The sequence below is a fragment of the Lepidochelys kempii genome, chromosome 23, assembly GCF_965140285.1.
Source record: "Lepidochelys kempii isolate rLepKem1 chromosome 23, rLepKem1.hap1, whole genome shotgun sequence".
In the NCBI taxonomy this organism is placed as follows: domain Eukaryota; kingdom Metazoa; phylum Chordata; order Testudines; family Cheloniidae; genus Lepidochelys; species Lepidochelys kempii.
Window position 1 is genome coordinate 8,040,848 of NC_136402.1, and position 18,185 is coordinate 8,059,032.

The window sequence follows — 18,185 nt, forward strand, 5'->3', positions numbered from 1 at the left end:
CGTCCGTCCCGCGGGGGCAGCCCGAGATGGGGAGGCGGGGTAGCTCGGGGAGAGGGGAGGGGGAGAGCTGAGTGGGGAGCCGCCCTGGGGCCTCTGGCGGGGCTGACAGGGGCGTGCGGGGGCGGGGGTGCAGTGGGGTGTCAGGGCCGGAAGGGGCCGTGGGGGGCTGAGGGCGGGTGAGAGGGTGGGGAGGGGCCACAGTGGGGGGGCGGGGCTGAGAGGGCGGGCCGCATGCGGGTTGAGAGGGGCAGCAAGGGGCCGGAGGCCGAAGGGGGGCTGAGGGCGTGGGGGGGCAGAATGGGGGGCTGAGGGGGCGGGGCGCACTTCAGGGGGGCGGGGCGCTCCGCGATGTCGCCCCTTGCAGGCAGAGATGATGCAGGAGACAGGCGGTTGCCATGGGAACGGGAGGCAGGGAGGGACCGGCGGGCAGGGAGGGAGGGAGGCGCGGGGCGGGGGGCAGCGGCCGGCGGGGCCGGGCCGGGCCGGGTGCGGGCATGGCCGAGCGGGCTGCGGGCTGCGCTGGCCCCTACGACACGGCCACGCTGCTCCAGTTCTGCCACGGTGAGTGAGCGCGATCCGGGCCCTGCTGCCAGCCCGCTGCCCCCAGCCGTGCCCGGGGCTGGCACCCAGAGCCCCCCCACCAGCCGTGCCCGGGGCTGGCACCCAGAGCCCCCCCACCAGCCGTGCCCGGGGCTGGCACCCAGCACCCCCCCAGCCATGCCCGGGGCTGGCACCCAGCACCCCCCAGCCGTGCCCGGGGCTGGCACCCAGAGCCCCCCACCAGCCGTGCCCGGGGCTGGCACCCAGCACCCCCCACCAGCCGTGCCCGGGGCTGGCACCCAGCACCCCCCAGCCGTGCCCGGGGCTGGCATCCGCAGCCCCCCCACCAGCCGTGCCCGGGGCTGGCACCCAGCACCCCCCAGCCATGCCCAGGGCTGGCATCCGCAGCCCCCCCACCAGCCGTGCCCGGGGCTGGCACCCAGCACCCCCCAGCCATGCCCGGGGCTGGCACCCTCTACTCCTCCCCCCACGGTGCCCAGGGCTGGCACCCTTCTGCCCGGCTATGGGTGCTAGTCACGGAGCACAGATCCATCCGCCCGGTGCTGTGAGTCCCCCCCCCCGTCACCCCACAGGTGCTCCGGGGGGCCAGTGTTGCCCCGCACACGGGGGTCGTGCTGGGTTGCAGAGGAGGCAGGTTTATGGGGACGAAGTGGCAGAATGGCATTTGGGCAGGATTCGCTCTCGGGCAGCACCAGAGCTGATTGCAGTGTTGGGCAGAGAGCCATAGAGAAAGGGGCGTCTCTGCCAGTGGGTGCCCCTCAATCCTGACCCCCCAGCCCCCTGCTATCCCAGCCCTGGGCTCCCTCCAAGCTTCCCGCGCACAGCTGTGCTGATGCCCCTCCCTCCCGACCTGCAACCCCACTGCTGTTGCAGCCTGGGCCCTCTCCTGCGCTGATCTCACATTGCCGATCCTGTCCGGATGCTGGATTGCTTTTGCTTTGATGGCCATGCAGAGCAGAATAAACATCCTGTGGGGGCTCGTCTGAGCCCCACCAAACTCGCTGCATGTGTGACCTCTCGCCAGGACTCTGCGGATTGCAGCAACCCCTTTCCCTTGCAGCAGGACTCGGGGCCCATGTCCCAGCAGCTTGGACATTCCATCTGGCCCTGGCGCGATGGCCCATGGCCCTCAGCACCTCCCCGCAGGGTGCAGGGGGGACTCATCTGGGCAGGACCAGCCATCCACTAGGTTCCTTCGCATGCTGCTGAGGACAATGTAACCTGGTTCCACCAGAGCCCGTTGCAGGGGTCTCGGGGATCCCGCCCCTGTTTCTACTCCTGGCATTGCCCCAGACTCCACTGTGAGTAGAATATTGCAATACCGCCCCGTTCTGTGGCTTTTCTCAGCTTACACCATTTCTAAGCTCTTTATAGGTTGCAGACTCTCGACAGGGATCCTTCACCTGGCACTGAGATGCAACCACCTCTGGGGTGGGGCATGGGGCTGTTTATACAGGGGTCTCTTGGCCAGTGTTGAGATGCAGCCTCCTCTGGGGTGTGGCGTGGGGGCTATTTATACAGGGGTCTCTTGACCGGTGTTGAGATGCAACCACCTCTGGGGTAGGGCATGGGGCTGTTTATACAGGGGTCCTTTGCCAGACACTGAGATGCAGCTGCCTTTGGGGAGGGGAGGGGCACAGCGACCATGTACACAGGGATTCCTCGCCTGTTGCTGGGTGGTCACTGTTTCTGGGGTGGGGCGCACAAGCCGTTTAACAGCCCCCCTGCCCAACAGGATGGGGCAGGAAGTGTACAAGGGCCCCCTATCTAGCCGAAACTGCAGGGCCGGGGGGCACAGGGAGCTGGAATTTGATGAGGATCCTGGGGCTAAATCCTTAATGACCTGTTCGGGCATCTTCAGACACCTCGAGCATCCAGACCCTCCTCTGGACTTGTCCTACGGAAGAAGGCGTCTCTTGTAGCACAGCGTCCCCTGGGGCCACCCTGCTGTGATGCTTCAGGGACAAGAGAAAAGGGGAGGAGTGTGAGGGTGGGGCAAAAGAGGAGAGGGGTGGGGCAGGGGTATTTCCCCTGTGCTAGCTCTGGGGCTCTGTCCGCTCTCTGCCCTGCAGAGGGCTCTTCTGACCCCCTTTAGCTTTAACACCCCCCCCATCCCCTGGCTGCAGTGGGGCTGGCTATGGTGCCCCTGTGTGTTTGCATGGGGCACAGGGGGAATTCTGGGGCACTGAACTCCCACAATTCATAGAGGTAGAGCCCCTGGTGGGGCCTTGACACCTTGGCTTGATCCCCATGGCAACAAACCCAAAGGAGGGTCTACAGCAGGCCCTGGAGTAGGGGGTGGTCCCGGTCACTATATGACCCCCCAGTCCCAGTGTCTATAGGGCCAGTCCTGGACCCGACAGGGAATACCCCCACCCCCACTCCTGGCTCTCAGGGTGGCCAGTCCCCAGGATGCCAGTTCCCTCCCAGTGCTTGCTCTAGGGGAAGCCATTAGCCTGGCACTATCAAGCTACCCCACCCCCGAGGCGCTGATGCAGCCCTTGGGGGTGACTAGTGCATGGCTCTCCAGGGCTGGGGATCCAGGTCTGGAGCCAGGATCAATGGGGGAAGGGCTCTGCCAGGTCCTGCTTCATTAGACTCTGGGGCTGCCCATCTCCTTGGGGCGCTGCCAGCCCCAGTAGTGGGGAGAGCAGGGGAGGGAGGGGGACTATGGGGCTGGCTGAGGGGGCACCTTGGGGCTGCTCTATCCTTTACATGTTCCTTTACCGTGCTTGTCCCCACAGCATCTGCTCTGTGCAGGCCGCTCAGCGAAGGGCCCCTGGCACCGGGAGGTGGGAGGGCTGGGATGGTCCTTAGCTCCTGGGGGAGTTCATTCCACCTCCTAGGACAGGCCCCCAAGGCCGCTCTGCTCCTGCACAGATGGGGGTGGGTCCCTCTGGACCAGAGGGGCTGGAGCTTTGGGCTCTTGTAGATCCCCAGGCACAGGCCCCGGGGATCGGGACCAAGCCCTCGGCCTCGTCTCTGGCCTGCGGGCAGCCAGCGTAGGGAGGCAGGGCAGGGCGATGGGCTCGTGGCAGCCCAGGTCACTGAGGAGACGTTGCCACGTTCTCGACTAGCTGGGGGGCTGATGGCTCCGTGCCCAGGCCTAGGGCATTGCTGTGCCCAGGCGAGAGGGGAGGGAGTGCCCCTCGCCCATGCTGCAGCAGGGAGGGCAAGCCCTGGCCTGGTTCCAGAGCCCGGCTCTCAGAGCTATTGATCAGCTGGTGCAGCTCTGCCCCTTCCCACTGCCAGGAACCAGACACGCCCTCCTGGCGCCTGGAGTGCCTGGCACTCCCCTCCCCGGTGCCAGGGCCACCAGTTCCCTGTCCTGGCCCCCCAGTGCCAGCCCACTCAGTGCCCCCACTCCCCATCCTCTCTCATACCAGCTCTTCCCCGTGCTCTGGGCTGCCTGGACCCCAGCCCCCAGTGCCAGGCCCCCTCCTCGAGCCCCCTGCAGCTGATTCCCCGCAGGGCAGGGCTAAGGTGGAGCCCAGCGGTGCCCAGCTCAGGCACTCTGGCTGCAGCGGGCGGGCGGTGCTGCCCCCAGCCCAGCCCCAGCTGTTCCCACGGGAGCGGTGCCAGCCGGAGAGGAGCGGGCGGCTGCCATTGGGCTGGCGGCCGGGATGCTGCAGGGAGGGCGGGCCAAGGCGTGAAATACGATTGCAGAGGAGAGAGCAGGCAGGGACGGAGGAGCTGCCACTGCAGAGGCTGGGAGCAGGGCTGGGGGGGCAGCGCAAGCAGGGCATGGGGCCCCCGGGGGGCTCCCAGCACAACAGGTGGGTACCAGCCCCTGTGCCCTTCCCGGTGCCCGGGCTGTGGCTGGCTTTGCAGAGAGCTGCAGCATGTCCAGGGGGCTCCCAGGGATGGGGGGCCCTGGGGAGTCAGCATCTCCAGGGGATGGGGGGATGCCAGGCTCCAGCAGGCTCTGCCCAGCGGGTGGCGGGGGGGGGGGCTGCAGGGGGCAGGAGCGGGGGTTGGTTCCGGCTCTCATGGGGACCTGTAAAGTTCTTCAGAGCCTGACCTTGCAGAGAGATGAACTGGTCTCCAGCCAGGCTGGGAAGTACCAGAAACCTCCACCCTGCCCTGTGGCCCCCCCGGACTCCAGGACCCAGACCTATCCCCACTCAGGCAGGAAGGAAATCCCCACCCCCGACCATCCACCACTGCTAGGGCGGCCATGGAGCGGGACAGGATGGGGCTAGCTGGGCCATTGATCTGACCCTGCCTGTCACCCATCTGCTCCCCTCGCATGCTCTGGGGGTGTCACCGCCTGGGGGCCAAACTCACTGCAGGGGGGTGTCATGAGGACCTGGCTGCCCCGGCCTGGGGAGGGGTCAGAGTCTGATTTAGCTGATCTCAGCTGCCCAGCCAGGCCAGCAAGAGACAGATTCCCACCCCGGGGGCAGGATGAGCCGGGCTCATAGTTCCCTTATGTTAAATGGACACAGCGAGTCATGGGGCGGTGGCTTGAGGATGGTCACGGCCAGTTGGTGGGGCACTTGGGGATGGGTACAGCCAGTCCAGGAGTGGGGGCATGTGGGAATGGGAATGGTTTGTGCAGTGGGCGGGTGTCAAGGACAGGCATGGCTGGTCAGGGGGGTTGCTTGGGGACAGGCATGACCGGTTGGGGGGGGCGTGTAGTTTGCGTGAGGACAGGCATGAATGGTCGGAGGGGGGCATTTCTTGGGGACAGGCATGGTGGGTTGTGGGGGAGGCGCTCAGGGACAGGCATGGCTGGTTGGGGGGGACATTTCACAGGGACAGGCACAGCTGGTTGTGGGGGGTGTCAGGGACAGGCAAGGCTTGTTCAGATGGGTGCTCCCACCTAGGCTGGGCATGGCCCATGGGTGCTCCCCAGCTGAGTGTCTCTGGAAATCTCCCAGAGGGTTTCTGTGTCTGTCTGTCTCAGGGTGACAGATCTTGGACAGGTTTCAGAGTAACAGCCGTGTTAGTCTGTATTCGCAAAAAGAAAAGGAGGACTTGTGGCACCTTAGAGACTAACCAATTTATTTGAGCATAAGCTTTCGTGAGCTACAGTTTTAGATCTTGGACAGTTTCAGCTTTGTGCCCCCCCTCCCCACCCGCCCGCAGCATCTGGCCTCTCCTGGCATGAAGGGCCCAGGTGCAGGGAGGCCACTCTCTGCCCAGTCTGTGGGCCCTAGGGCTGGGGTCCCCATGCAGGGTGGGCAATGGGTATGGGGCCAGGGCAGCCTCGGCACTTCCCACTGAGCAGCAGGATTCTGGCAGGGGAAGGGCAGGTGTCATGATTATTTCTTGTCCCACAAGGCCAAACCCCTCCCCACAGGCCCATGGAGATGCTCCAGGAACAGGGGTGACTACAGCTGCTTTCCCTTTAAGGGTTGCGGGGGCAACCTGGCTGCAAAAGGCAGGCTCTTGGTACACGTGGGTGAGGGGAGTCAGTGGATGACCCTGGCCCAGCTCAGCTGGGGTGGGGGGTGTTTAGAAAGAGAAACCTATGCTGAATATCAGGCAAAACCGAAATAGCTCCTGGGGATTGGATGTGGGCCCCATCACTCCCCGATGTGGGGATGGATCTGGCCTGGATTTGCCCCCATAGAAGGTGCCAGGCCGGCCAGGGAGGGTACAGTCGGGGCTTTCCGTTCCCAGGGCAGGGTTGGGATCCATGGACTAGCAGGGGGTTACAGTTGGGGGCGGGGAGGCGACTCCTCTCTTTCTTTTCATTTTGGGCCAGGTGGATGGGACTTAAAACTTTGAGAAGGGGAGGAGATGAATTTCTCATCCGACCCGCAGCAAGATCGGCCTGTAGCCGGCAGTTGCCTCCCCTCCATTTGCCAGTGCCTCCTGCACTGACAAACTAACCCTCTAGACTGGTGCGTCTGCAGTGAAATCGCTACCAGCGATCATGTGTCATCAGCAGGTTTCAGAGTTAACACCCAATTGAACTGAATGGGGGCAGCTCGCCTGCTCAGAGCTGGCATTCCAGGCTGTCTGCAGACGCAGGCAGAGGCTGCTGCAGGGGTCACGTCCCCTTTGCAGCCACAGGAAGAGCAGACAGAATCATAGAAATGTGGGGCTGGAAGGGCCCTCCAGAAGTCACCAACTCAGTGCGACCTGGTCTTAAAAACCTCCAGTGACAGGGATCCCCCCACCTCCCTCACGGTCCGTCCCAGAACTGAATTCCTCTGAGCATTAGAGAGTTTGTGCTACTCTCTGCCCCCTTGCTACAGCATAAGCCCACTGCTGCTTGCCCTACCTTCGGTGGCCATGGAGAACTTTCGATCCTCGTCCGCTCTATAACAACCCTAAAGGGCAGCGCCCAGAGCTGGGCCTGGCCCTCCCCAGGGACAATTATGGAAAGTCCTCGGACTTATGACACAATTGGTTCCTTACAATTGCATCATAAGTCATGGATTCACCAAGGGCAAGTCATGCCTGACTAACCTGATTGCCTTCTATGATGAGATAACTGGCTCTGTGGATATGGGGAAAGTGGTGGTCGTGATATATCTTGACTTTAGCAAAGCTTTTGATATGGTCACCCACAGTATTCTTGCCAGCAAGTTAAAAAAGTACGGATTGGATGAATGGACTATAAGGTGGATAGAAAGCTGGCTAGATTGTCAGGCTCAATGGGTAGGGATCAACAGTTCAATGTCTAGTTGGCAGCCGGTATCAAGTGGAGTGCCCCAGGAGTCGGTCCTGGGGCCAGTTTTGTTCAACATCTTTATTAATTATATGGATGATGGAATGGTTTGCACCCTCAGCAAGTTTGCAGATGACACTATGCTGGGGGGAGAGGTAGATATGCTGGAGGGTAGGGATAGGGTCCAGAGTGACCTAGACAAATTGGAGGATTGGGCCAGAAGAAATCTGATGAGGTTCAACAAGGACAAGTGCAGAGTCCTGCACTTAGGAAGGAAGAATCCCATGCACTGCTACAGGCTGGGGACCGACTGGCTAAGCAGCAGTTCTGCAGAAAAGGACCTGGGGATTACAGTGGACGAGAAGCTGGATATGAGTCAGTAGTGTGCCCTCGTTGCCAAGAAGGCTAACGGCATATTGGGCTGCATTAGTAGGAGCATTGCCAGCAGATCGAAGGAAGTGATTATTCCCCTCTATTCGGCACTGGTGAGGTCACATCTGGAATATTGCATCCAGTTTTGGGCCCCCACTACAGAAGGGATGTGGACAAATTGGAGAGAGTCCAGCGGAGGGCAATAAAAATGATTCGGGGGCTGGGGCACATGTCGCACGAGGAGAGGCTGAGGGAACTGGGGTTATTTAGTCTACAGAAGAGAAGAATGAGGGGGGATTTGATAGCAGCCTTCAACTACCTGAAGGGGCGTTCTAAAGAGGATGGATCTAGACTCTTCTCAGTGGTGGCAGATGACAGAACAAGGAGCAATGGTCTCAAGTTGCAGTGGGGGAGGTCCAGGTTGGATATTAGGAAACACTATTTCACTAGGAGGGCGGTGAAGCACTGGAATGGGTTACCTAGGGAGGTGGTGGAATCTCCATCCTTTGAGGATTTTAAGGTCAGGCTTGACAAAGCCCTGGCTGGGATGATCTAGTTGGGGTTGGTCCTGCTTTGAGCAGGGGGTTGGACTAGATACCTCCTGAGGTCTCTTCCAACCCTGATTCTTATGATTCTATAAGTCGGAACGTCGGAACTCAGAGCCGTAATCTACTCCATTGTGGGACCAAGTGTCATAAACTCAAAACTTATAGTCGTAAGTCGAATCTGGGTGTCAATGTAGAAGCATCGTAAGTGCCGTTTGTCATAATTTGAACGTCATAAAGTCGAGGACTGCCCGTACCTCTCGCATCTTACCTGCACGCCTTGCAACACACCCAGAATGATACTGGCCCTTTCTGCAGCTGCATCCCACTGTTGGCTCATATTTACTTTGTGATCCACTAGAACCCGGATCCTGTCCAGCAGCTCTGCCACCTAGCCGCCAGGCCCCACTTTGTACTTGGTGGTGGGTTTTTCCTTCCTAAGTGACGTACTTGGCACTTGTCTGTATTGAATTTCATCTTGTTCATGTCAGACCGGTTCACCCCTTCCACCACCGCCGCCCCACGGCTCCTGGCAGGAGTACCCCCTCTACTCCCCCTGGGGCAGGACCATCCCCTGCATCCCCCAGTGCAGGAGCAACCCTTCCCCTCCCCCTGGGACAGAATTGCCCCCTCCACACACACCCCAGGCAGGATCGCCCCTTCCACCACCCCCCAAGGCAGAATCATCCCCTTCATCCCCAAGGGGCCAAGCAAGATCACCCCCTCCATCCCCTGGGGCAAGATCACCCCCTCCACAAACCCCCAGGGCAGGATTGCCCCCTCCATCCCCGTGGGGCAGAATTGCCACCTCCATCCCCTGGAGCAGGTTCAGCCCCTCCAGTCCGATCCCCAGGACTCTGCCCTCTCTGATTGTCAGGACTCCTCCTGGGATCTCTGCCTGACTCTGGGAGGGGTGTGGGGTCTAGTGGTTAGAGACAGCACAGCCAAGTGTAACAATGCCCGTCTGGATTATCTGCAGGGGGTTGGACGTGGGCTCGCCGTACCTACAAGCCTGAGCGTCTGCCCCTCCCGCTAGGACAATGCCCGTTGGCACGGAGGCTGGAGCAGTCTCAGGCACCGTGTTAGCAGGGCTTACAATGGCACAGCTTTGCACGGTCTCTTCTGCAAGGCAAAGCAGCTGAGACTTTGGCCTGTTGAATTCGGGGTCTGTCCCCAGCTGTGCCTGAGGCGACCCTGGCTATCCTCTTGCTTACCTTGGCTGTGCGGGAGGGATCGCTCCCTGCACTGAGGCAGCGGGGGGATGCAGGGGCCAGGGGGCTCCGTTAATCAGGGTGGGGCAGTGCAGAGAATCTGAACCGCTGGCATCAGAGACCCCAGGCTGCCGGCTGGTGGCTCAGTGCCCCTCCCCGGGCCGCAGTGCTCCCTTGTGCCTGGCCTGTGTCATGTTTTATCAGGCCCGTGCGACAGGCTGGGGTACAAATACTAATGTGGCTTGGGCTCCTGGGTCCCACCTCTGAGTCGGCAGCTCCTCCCCCCAGCTCCCCTTCCAGGGCACTGATGAGGATTATGCTGTGGGTGGGGATCCTAGGGGGGGGGCGTTTCTGTTGGGGGGAGCAGGAGGGGCCCAGGTCCCAGGGCAGCGGCTCATCGGTCCCTCTGCTTGCCCCCCCTCCCCAGATGATAACCTGTCGGGCACCAGCGGGATGGAGGTGGATGACCGCATCTCGTACCTGGAGCAGCGGCTGCAGCTGCAGGAGGACGAGATCCAGGTGCTCAAGGCAGCGCTGGCTGACGTGCTGCGGCGCCTGAGTGCCTGTGAAGAGAACGGACTCAGCCTGCAGAGGAAGGGGCCCACAAAAGGTACTGGGCTCCTCCCTCCGGGCGACTCAGCCCACACCCTGGGTGCTCTCTTCCCAGAGAGCCCCTCTCGCTTCCCCTGGATCCGGTCACCTGCTTTGCCAAGCCTGTTCCAAGCAGGATCAGCGCCCTCGCCCCCACTTGAAGCTATCCCTGCCTTGGGGAACATCCGGCAGCCCCTGCCCCACGTGTTTGGCTGAGACTGAGAGCGCCGAGGGGGCTGGGCTGCACTGCAGCCCCAGGGCCCACCCTGCGACCTATGCAGCGCCCCCCCCCATAGAATCATAGACTATCAGGGTTGGAAGGGACCTCAGGAGGTCATCTAGTCCAACCCCCTGGTCAAAGCAGGACCAAGCCCCAATTTTTGCCCCCGATCCCTAAATGGCCCCCACAAGGATTGAACTCACAACCCTGGGTTTAGCAGGCCAATGCTCAAACCACTGAGCTATCCCTCCATCAGCAGCTCTGAAAGGAGCTGTCCTCCATTCCAGAGCAGAGCCAGGAGGGCTGGGTGGTTACCCCAGTGCCTGGAGGGAGGGGCCAAGCCCCACCTTGAGGAGTGGGGGGAAGGGCTGAGCCCCATGGAGCCTGGGGGAAGGGCTGAGCCCCATGGAGCCCTGTGGGGCCTGGACAAAGGTGCGTTCCCCCCCACTCCCACCTCTGAGATCCACGGCCAGAGCAGGGGGGCAGCTCTGACAGCCCCACAGCTGGTGGTAGCCCTCCAGCTCCCGGGGTCCCAGGGCCCAGCCTGGACCCCTCCTGCTCTAGAAGGAAGTAAGGGGTCTCCGTGCTGCCCTCGCTCCCCACCATGGGACTGAGGTCATGCTGGGGGCGGGGGGGGGGGGGGCTGTTGGGTGAGCCCAGCCAAGTGTTTCCCATGACAGGCTGTGGGGCTGAGCCGGCAGGGAGGTGCCAGTCCCCAGGGAGCCTGGGGCAGAAGCAGGGCCAGCTCCTGGGGGTCCCTTCCCCCCACCCCCCCACTGGGAACAACAAAGGCTGTGGGAAGAGCTCCCCAGCAGTCAGGGGGCTGGTGGGGGCTGAGGCTCTGAGCAGTGACCCCCCCCTGCTCTGTCTCCCCACCCCCGCAGTGTGCCAGCTGCTCAAGGGGCTGCCCTCCAAGCCCATCCTCAGCAACGGGATCCTGCCGCAGAAGAGATCTGGGGGTTACTCCACCTCCCCGTCATCCCCCAAGAGAGAGCCGGCCCACGGTGCCACAAGGAGGTAGGTGCTGGGCCCAGCCCACCCTGCCCTGGAGGGTGGGGGGCTGAGATGCAGGGTGGCTGCTGGGGGAGGGGAGTGTCACCCTCCCCTCCTGAACTGGGAGGCCCCTTGGGACACTGGGGGGCAAGGAACCTTCTGCATCAGGGCCCTGGGGGAAGGGCAGCTGCAGTACATCCCCAGAGGTAGAGGCTGGTGGTTGCAGTAGGGCCTGGGGGACAGGGCTAGGGGCTGAACTATGGACCAGTGGGCAGGGCTACAGGGCTGCAGTATAATATGGGGCAGGGTTAAGGGGCTGCAGCGCGGCCCAGTGGGCGGGGCTGGGGGGGGCTGCAGCATAGCCCAGTGGGCGGGGCTGGGGGGGCTGCAGTATGGCCCAGTGCGCGGGGCTAGGGGGGCTGCAGCATGGCCCAGTGGGCGGGGCTGGGGGGGCTGCAGCGTAGCTGCTGGGGTTTGGCTGGGCAGACGAAGGCTCAGACCCTGGGAGCACCCACCAGCTGTGGTGGGAAGGTGCCGTTGGCAGGTCTCCCCGTCTCTCCAGACCCATCCTGCGTTGCTCCCCTGGGAGCGGGAGCAGCAGGGCTGGGCCAGCCGCTGACGGGCCTAGAACCGACCGAGCAGCTCCAGGCACCCAGGCCCGTGAGCGGTGCCGCAGCCAGCAGGGGGCGACAAACCCCAGCTGGCATCCTGTCCTGCTCCCATTGGGGCAAGCAGCGCCGACCCCTCCCCCAGTGTTGGTGGGGGCAGGATTGGGCCCCAAATGCCCCATAGCAACAGCTGCTTCTGCCTTTGCCTGACCCCGCTGCTCTCTCCCAGCACAGCCGGCGTGCGAGTCCCTGGGGGGCTAACAGCCCAGGGGGGCGGGGGGGGGACGCCGGGGGCTGCGATAGAGCTAGAGAGAGATGGAGGAAGGTGAGAAGTAAGGGCCAGATCCTGTGTGATCGTGGCTGGGCCTGCGTGTCCAGCCAGGCCCTCCCCTTCATCGGCTCTGCCTCTCAGCCCCGGCTCCAGCCCCAGCCCCAGCCTGGAGGGAAATTAAGGTTTTACCAGCTTCCCCATCCCCACTGTCCAGTGCCCGGTACTCCGGGGGTTAATGCTGCCTGGCGCCAGCTGCCTGGTTGGGGGTTTGGGGCTTGCCGAGCAGGGGTGCACGTGTTGGACGCTGGGGTGTGGCTGGGACCCAGGCGGGTGCAGGGGGGGGTCTGTATATGTACAGTGCATGGGGGGCTGTAGCAGCTCTGGAGGGTCTGCATCTCTGCAGTGTGTGTCTGGGGACTTGGGCGGGGGTTGTCTGTGTGTTGGGGGGGGCAGGTTGTTGTGTGGGCTCCAGGGCCATGTGTAGCGGGGGAGGGGGGGGGCGTCTCCATCTGTCAGCGCTGACGTGCCCAGGCTCCCCCATTGCTGTGGCTCGGCTTCCGTCGCACTCTCCCACCCCCGGGGCCAGCAGCCTCGGGCTCACGTCCTGCCTCGTGCTTCCTGCTCTCCTGCTGCACCCAGTACCCACGTCCTGCCTCGGCCGGTCACTCCTGGGGGTGGGGATCTCACCATGGACCCCGCTGCCTGGTCACAGGGAGACGGGGCACCACATTCACAGATGTCGTGGGGGAGGGGTGCACTGGGAAATTAAATGCCCAGGCAAACCCAGCCTGACCCTCTGTGCAGCCCCCCAGCAATGACACGGGGCTCTGGCCCCATCCTGGTACTCAGCCCCTGCAGCCCACCCACCCCCCGTGCCTCTTGCACGCTCATGTCCTGTGCCCCCTGCTATCCTGCTGGCTGCCCCCCCCCCGGCTGGCCCCCTTCCGGCTGGCTGATGCTCTCTCTCCTGCAGCGGGCACAGGTGCCCCTCCCTGGAGCGGCCGGCCGCGCTCAGACGCGACTGTTTCAGAGAGCAGAGGAGCCGCACCACCTCGTCCAGCAGCTCCTGCAGCGGGCAGCGCGAAGGGTACGTGTCTCAGACCCCACCCTTCCTCCTGCACCCCCCTGCCCCAGGCTGCACCCTTCTCTGCCAGGCTCCTACCCGTGCTCTGAACCCTGCGTCCTCCTTGCTATCGGCGGCAGTGCCAGCTGGGCTTCCTCCTCGCCGCGCTAGGCTGTGCCACGGTGCGATGGCCCCGTGCCCAAGGAACCGCCGGCGCTGCTGGACCACCCGCGGCGGGGACCAAACCTGCGACCTCAGGAGCTGACGGCTCGAGGCTCTGCCCCTGGAGCTACAGAATCAGGCCCCAGAGCGGCCAGACACGGATTGCAGCCACTAGAGGGCGCCAAGCCACACTGCACGAGCCCGGATGCCCAGAGAGACCCTTTGGGGACAGGCCCCCACTCCTGCTACAGGGCCCCCTGCCCCTTCCTAGCCCCCCCCCCCCCCGAGGGCACTAGCCTGTCCCTGGAAGGGGTTCAGTGGCAAGTTGGTGGCTCAATTGGGCCGGCAGTGCCCCTGGGACCTGTCTCCCAGTGGGGCTGGGCTGGGGTGCTGGGCTGGCCAGGCTGCACTGGGGCAGGCTCCAGTGTGGGGCAGGCAGCCAGTCCGTCATCAAGTGGCACCCAGGCCGTCCAGCAGTGCTGTGAGCGGTCAGAGAGGGAGAGCCCCAGGCCAGGCCCACGGCTGGGAGCCAGGCTGTAGGGTGGAATTGGGGTTGGGAGCCAGGCCCCACCCAAGTTCAGGGATGCTGGGGTGGGCCAGGTTCAGAGGGATGGGCCCTGGGGCAACCCAGCCAGACGGGGTCGAGAGAAATTGCTCCCGGGACTCTGTGAAGCCCCCAGGGCTGGGGCAGTCCAGGGGTGAGGCTGGGGTGGGTCAGGAGGCGGGGACTCAGCGCCAGGTTGGCTCTGGTGTTCGTGTTTGGGGCCTGTTTGGGGGTCATACTGTGCGGGTGGGGTACCGGGCCCCAGCATCTTGCTGGGGGAGCTCAGCGGTGAGGTGGCTCTGGGGAGGGTCAGGATGCTGGGTGCGTTGGGGTTCGGGCCCCAGTGCGACTCTCGGGGAGTTGGAGGCATGGTGCCAGGGGCCCTTTGCGGGGGTTGGAAGGGGCCTGGGGTGCTCAGTGGGTTGGGGGCCCAGCCCTTGGGTGACTTAAGACTGAGGGGAGCTGGGGGCCCTGGGGGATTGGGGTGGTCCAGCACTGGAGGTGTCTAGGAGGGATATCTGGAGGTGCTGGGGACCTGGCATTGGAGGGTTTCTGGGAGGGGTGATTCAGGGATAGCGGGGCTTCGTGCTGGAGGGGAGCTGATGGTGACCCAGGAAGACTTGGCACTGGAGGGCTGGCCCTAGGGATGTCTAAGGGCCTGGGGGTGACTCACGGGTGTGGGGGGCCTGACACTGGGTGGCTGAGGGCCTGGAGACCAGGCACTTCAGGAGGGACAGGGAGCTGGTGTGAGGAGTGTCTGGAGAGATAGGGGGGGTCTGGGGGTGACTGGTGGTGTGGGCGGGCCAGCACTATGGGAGGGACAGGGGTCCATGTCTGGCAGGGGCTTGGGGAGCAGAGTCCCTGGCACTAGAGGGCTAGCACTGGGGGTGTCTGGGGGTGACTCAGGCCAGCACTGGGGGGCTGGCACTGGGGGTGACCTGGAGCATGGGGTCGGGCACTGGGGGTGGCTGGGGTGACACAGGAAGCAGGGGGTCTGAAACCTGGGGGTGATTCAGGATATGGGGGTCCAGCCATGGAGGGCTGGCACTGGAGGCTGGGGGTGACTTCATGTGGGGCGGGGGGTCTGGCACTGAGGGTGACTCAGAGTCCAGGCGTGGGGGTCCAGGACTGGTGGTGAGTCAGAGTCTGGGCACTGGGGTTGTGAGGGGCCAGGTACTGTGGGGCTGGGGGTGACTTGGAGTGCAGGGGTCCAGGTGCTGGAGGTGCAGGGGTCTGGGCGGTGGGGGGAACCAGGGGGTAGGGGGGACTGGGAGGCCGGATGCTGGAGAGCCTCGTGTGCTGGCAGGGGGACTGCGAGGCCGGATGCTGGGGGAACTCGGGTTCAGGGCGCTGAGGTTGTCAGGGACTGGGGGTGATTCTGGATCTGGGCGCTGGCAGTGACTCGGGGTCCAGGTGCTGGGAGGGACTCGGTGTCTCAATGTTGGGGGGACCCGGGTGCTGGGGGGGACTGGGAGACCAGGCATTGGGGGGGATCTGGGGGCACTGGGTGGGACCTGGGGGCAGGGAGGGGGGATTGAGAGGCTGGGCACTAGGAGGACACTGGGTGCCCAGGGGGGTGGACTCGGGGGCTGGGAGGCCAGGCAATAGGGGTGATGTGGGATCCAGATGTGGGGGCGGGGGGACTCAGAGTCTGGGCACTGGGGTGACCAAGGGGCTGGGGGTGCCTCAGAATCCAGGTTCTGGAGGTGACTGGCGGACTCCCAGGGGTGGGTGGGGGGACTCAGGGTGCAGAGGTTCAGGTGCTGGGGGTGCAGGGGTCCAGGCGCTGGGGGGGAGACCCAGGGAGTGGAGGGGAATGGGAGGCCGGGTGCTGGGGAGACCCAGGAGGTCAGGGGGAATGGGAGGCCGGGTGCTGGCGGACTCAGGGTCGGGAGACTGGGGTTGTGAGGGGCTGGGGCGGATTCTGGATCTGGGCGCTGGAAGTGTTGGGGGTTTGGGTGCTGGTAGTGACTCAGGGTCCGGGCACTGGGGAAAACCCAGGGGCTGGGGGGACTTGGGATCCCGGCGCTGAGGGGGCAGACCCGGGTGCTGGGGGAATTCGGGGTCCGGGCGCTGGGGGGGACTCGAGGTCCCAGGTGCTGGGGGGGGGACCAGGATCCCGGCGCTGGTGGGGGGGGTACCTGCGTGCTGGGGAACTCAGGGTCCGGGCGCTGTGGCGGGGACCCAGGTGCTGGGGAAATTCGGAGTCTGGGCTCTGGGGGGGACTCGGGGTCCCGGGTGCTGGGCAGGAGACCCAGGCCCTGGGAGACCCGGAATCCCGGCGCTGGTGGGGGGGGGTACCCGCGTGCTGGGGAACTTGGGGTCCAGGCGCTGTGCGGGGGACCCGGGTGCTGGGGAACTCGGGGTCTGGGCGATGTGGGGGGGACCCGGGGTCCCGGGTGCTGGGAGGGGATCCGGGTGCTGGGAGGATCCGGGCGCTGGTGGGGAGGGGGACCCGCGTGCCGGGGAACTCGGGGTCCGGGCGCTGGGGGGCAGGGACCCGGGTGCTGGGGGACCCGGGCGCTGGGGGGACCCGGGCGCTGGTGGGGAGGGGTACCCGTGTGCCAGGGAACTCGGAGTCTGGGTGCTGGGGGAACTCGAGGTCCGGGCGCTGGGGGGGGGGACCTGGGTGCTGGGGGGGGATCCGGGTGCTGGGAGGATCCGGGCGCTGGTGGGGAGGGGGACCCGCGTGCCGGGGAACTCGGGGTCCGGGCGCTGGGGGGGGGAACCCGGGTGCTGGGGGAATTCGGGGTCCGGGTGCTGGGGGACCCAGGCGCTGGTAGGGAGGGGGACCCGCGTGCCGGGGAACTCGGGGTCCGGGCGCTGGGGGGGGGAACCCGGGTGCTGGGGGAATTCGGGGTCCGGGTGCTGGGGGGCGGGGACCCGGGTGCTGGGGGAATTCGGGGTCCGGGTGCTGGGGGGACCCGGGCGCTGGGGGGACCCGGGCGCTGGGGGGGAGGGGTACCCGTGTGCCAGGGAACTCGGAGTCTGGGTGCTGGGGGAACTCGAGGTCCGGGCGCTGGGGGGCGGGGACCCGGGTGCTGGGGGAATTCGGGACCCGGGCGCTGGGGGGACCCGGGCGCTGGGGGGGAGGGGTACCCGCGTGCCGGGGAACTCGGGGTCCGGGCGCTGGGGGGGGGAACCCGGGTGCTGGGGGAATTCGGGGTCCGGGTGCTGGGGGACCCAGGCGCTGGTAGGGAGGGGGACCCGCGTGCCGGGGAACTCGGGGTCCGGGTGCTGGGCGGGTCTCGTTCCGCCCTGCAGCCGGGCCGGGGGAGGGACCGCGCCGAGGCTCCCTTCCAGCCTCCCGGGGGTGGAGCCGGACCTCGGCCCGTCCGGGAAGCGCCCGGCCCGGGCCCCAGCCCGCAGCTCCGCCCCGCAGCCGGGGACCCCAGGGCAGCCGGCACCATGCGAAAGGCAGCGGCAGGGGCCGGGGCCAGCCCCAGGTAACCCCCCCCCGCCCCTCCCGCGCACCCCCACCTTCCCCCCACCTGCCCGCCAGCCCTTCCTTGATGGGCCCCGGGGCCCGCCCCTTTCCCTGCCCCGGCCGGGGTCACGGGCCCCCTACCCGGGGGTGCCGCTGCAGCCTGTAAGGAGCCACATGCCCCCATCGTTGGAGCTCAGGCTCCTGCCCCCCACCCCCCCGATCGGGGTGCAGCGCGGTCGGGCCCTATTGCGCCTTTCCAGAGACTGCCGGGGTCGGGGGTGGTGAGGGTGCCATGGGGAAGTGGGGCAGGTGGAGGGGAAGGGGGTCCTGGCTGAGAGAGCAGGGCAAGCTGGTGCAGCAGGGAAGGGCAGGTGGGGGCTGTGGGGCAGGCTGGTGCAATGGGGATCAGTGGAGGGACAGGCTGATGGGATAGACTTGTGGGTGGGGGGCTGTGGGGCAGGCTGGTGCAGGGGGGAAGTTGATGTGGGGCGGGTGGGTGCAGCGGGGGAGGGGCTATGGGGCTGGCTTATGTAGTGAGGGTCTTGGGGGCAGGCTGGTTGGGCAGAAGAGGGGCAATGACCCAGGCTAGTGTAATGGGGATGGGGCAGGCAGTGCAGCAGGATGGGGGAGGGGCAGTGGGGCTGGAAGGTGCTGGGAGAATGATGGGGGAGGGGCTGGCTGGGGAAGGGGGGCAGGCTGGTGCAGTGGGGGAAGAGTTGTGGGGCTGGCTGGGGAAGGGGGGAGGGGCTGGCTGGGGAAGGGGAAGAGTTGTGAGGCGGGCTGGGGGAGGGGCAGGCTGGCGCAGTGGGGGAAGAGTTGTGGGGCTGGCTGGAGAATGGGGGAGGGGAAGAGTTGTGGGGCAGGCTGGCGCATTGGGGTAGAGTTGTGGGGCAGGCTGGGGAAGGGGAGGGGCAGGCTGACAAAGTGGGGAAGAGTTGTGGGGCAGGCTGGGGAAGGGGGGAGGGGCAGGCTGGCACAGTGGGGGAAGAGTT

General features: G+C 65.3%; 1 protein-coding gene across 2 annotated transcripts in view; it reads left to right on the forward strand.

Moving 5' to 3' along the window:
* The first annotated feature begins 467 nt into the window (after positions 1–467).
* EML2 (EMAP like 2) overlaps positions 468–18,185 on the forward strand; it is a 40,384-nt gene continuing 22,666 nt past the window's right edge. The window contains exons 1-4 of one of the 2 annotated variants that reach the window (XM_078850384.1): positions 468–561; positions 9,742–9,924; positions 11,010–11,142; positions 12,971–13,084. In XM_078850384.1, the coding sequence (XP_078706510.1) occupies positions 495–561; positions 9,742–9,924; positions 11,010–11,142; positions 12,971–13,084 (497 nt within the window). In that variant the 5' untranslated portion in view covers positions 468–494. Of the gene's footprint in view, positions 562–9,741; positions 9,925–11,009; positions 11,143–12,970; positions 13,085–17,066; positions 17,213–18,185 lie in introns of those variants that run through there. The other variant, XM_078850385.1, reaches the window with a different exon arrangement.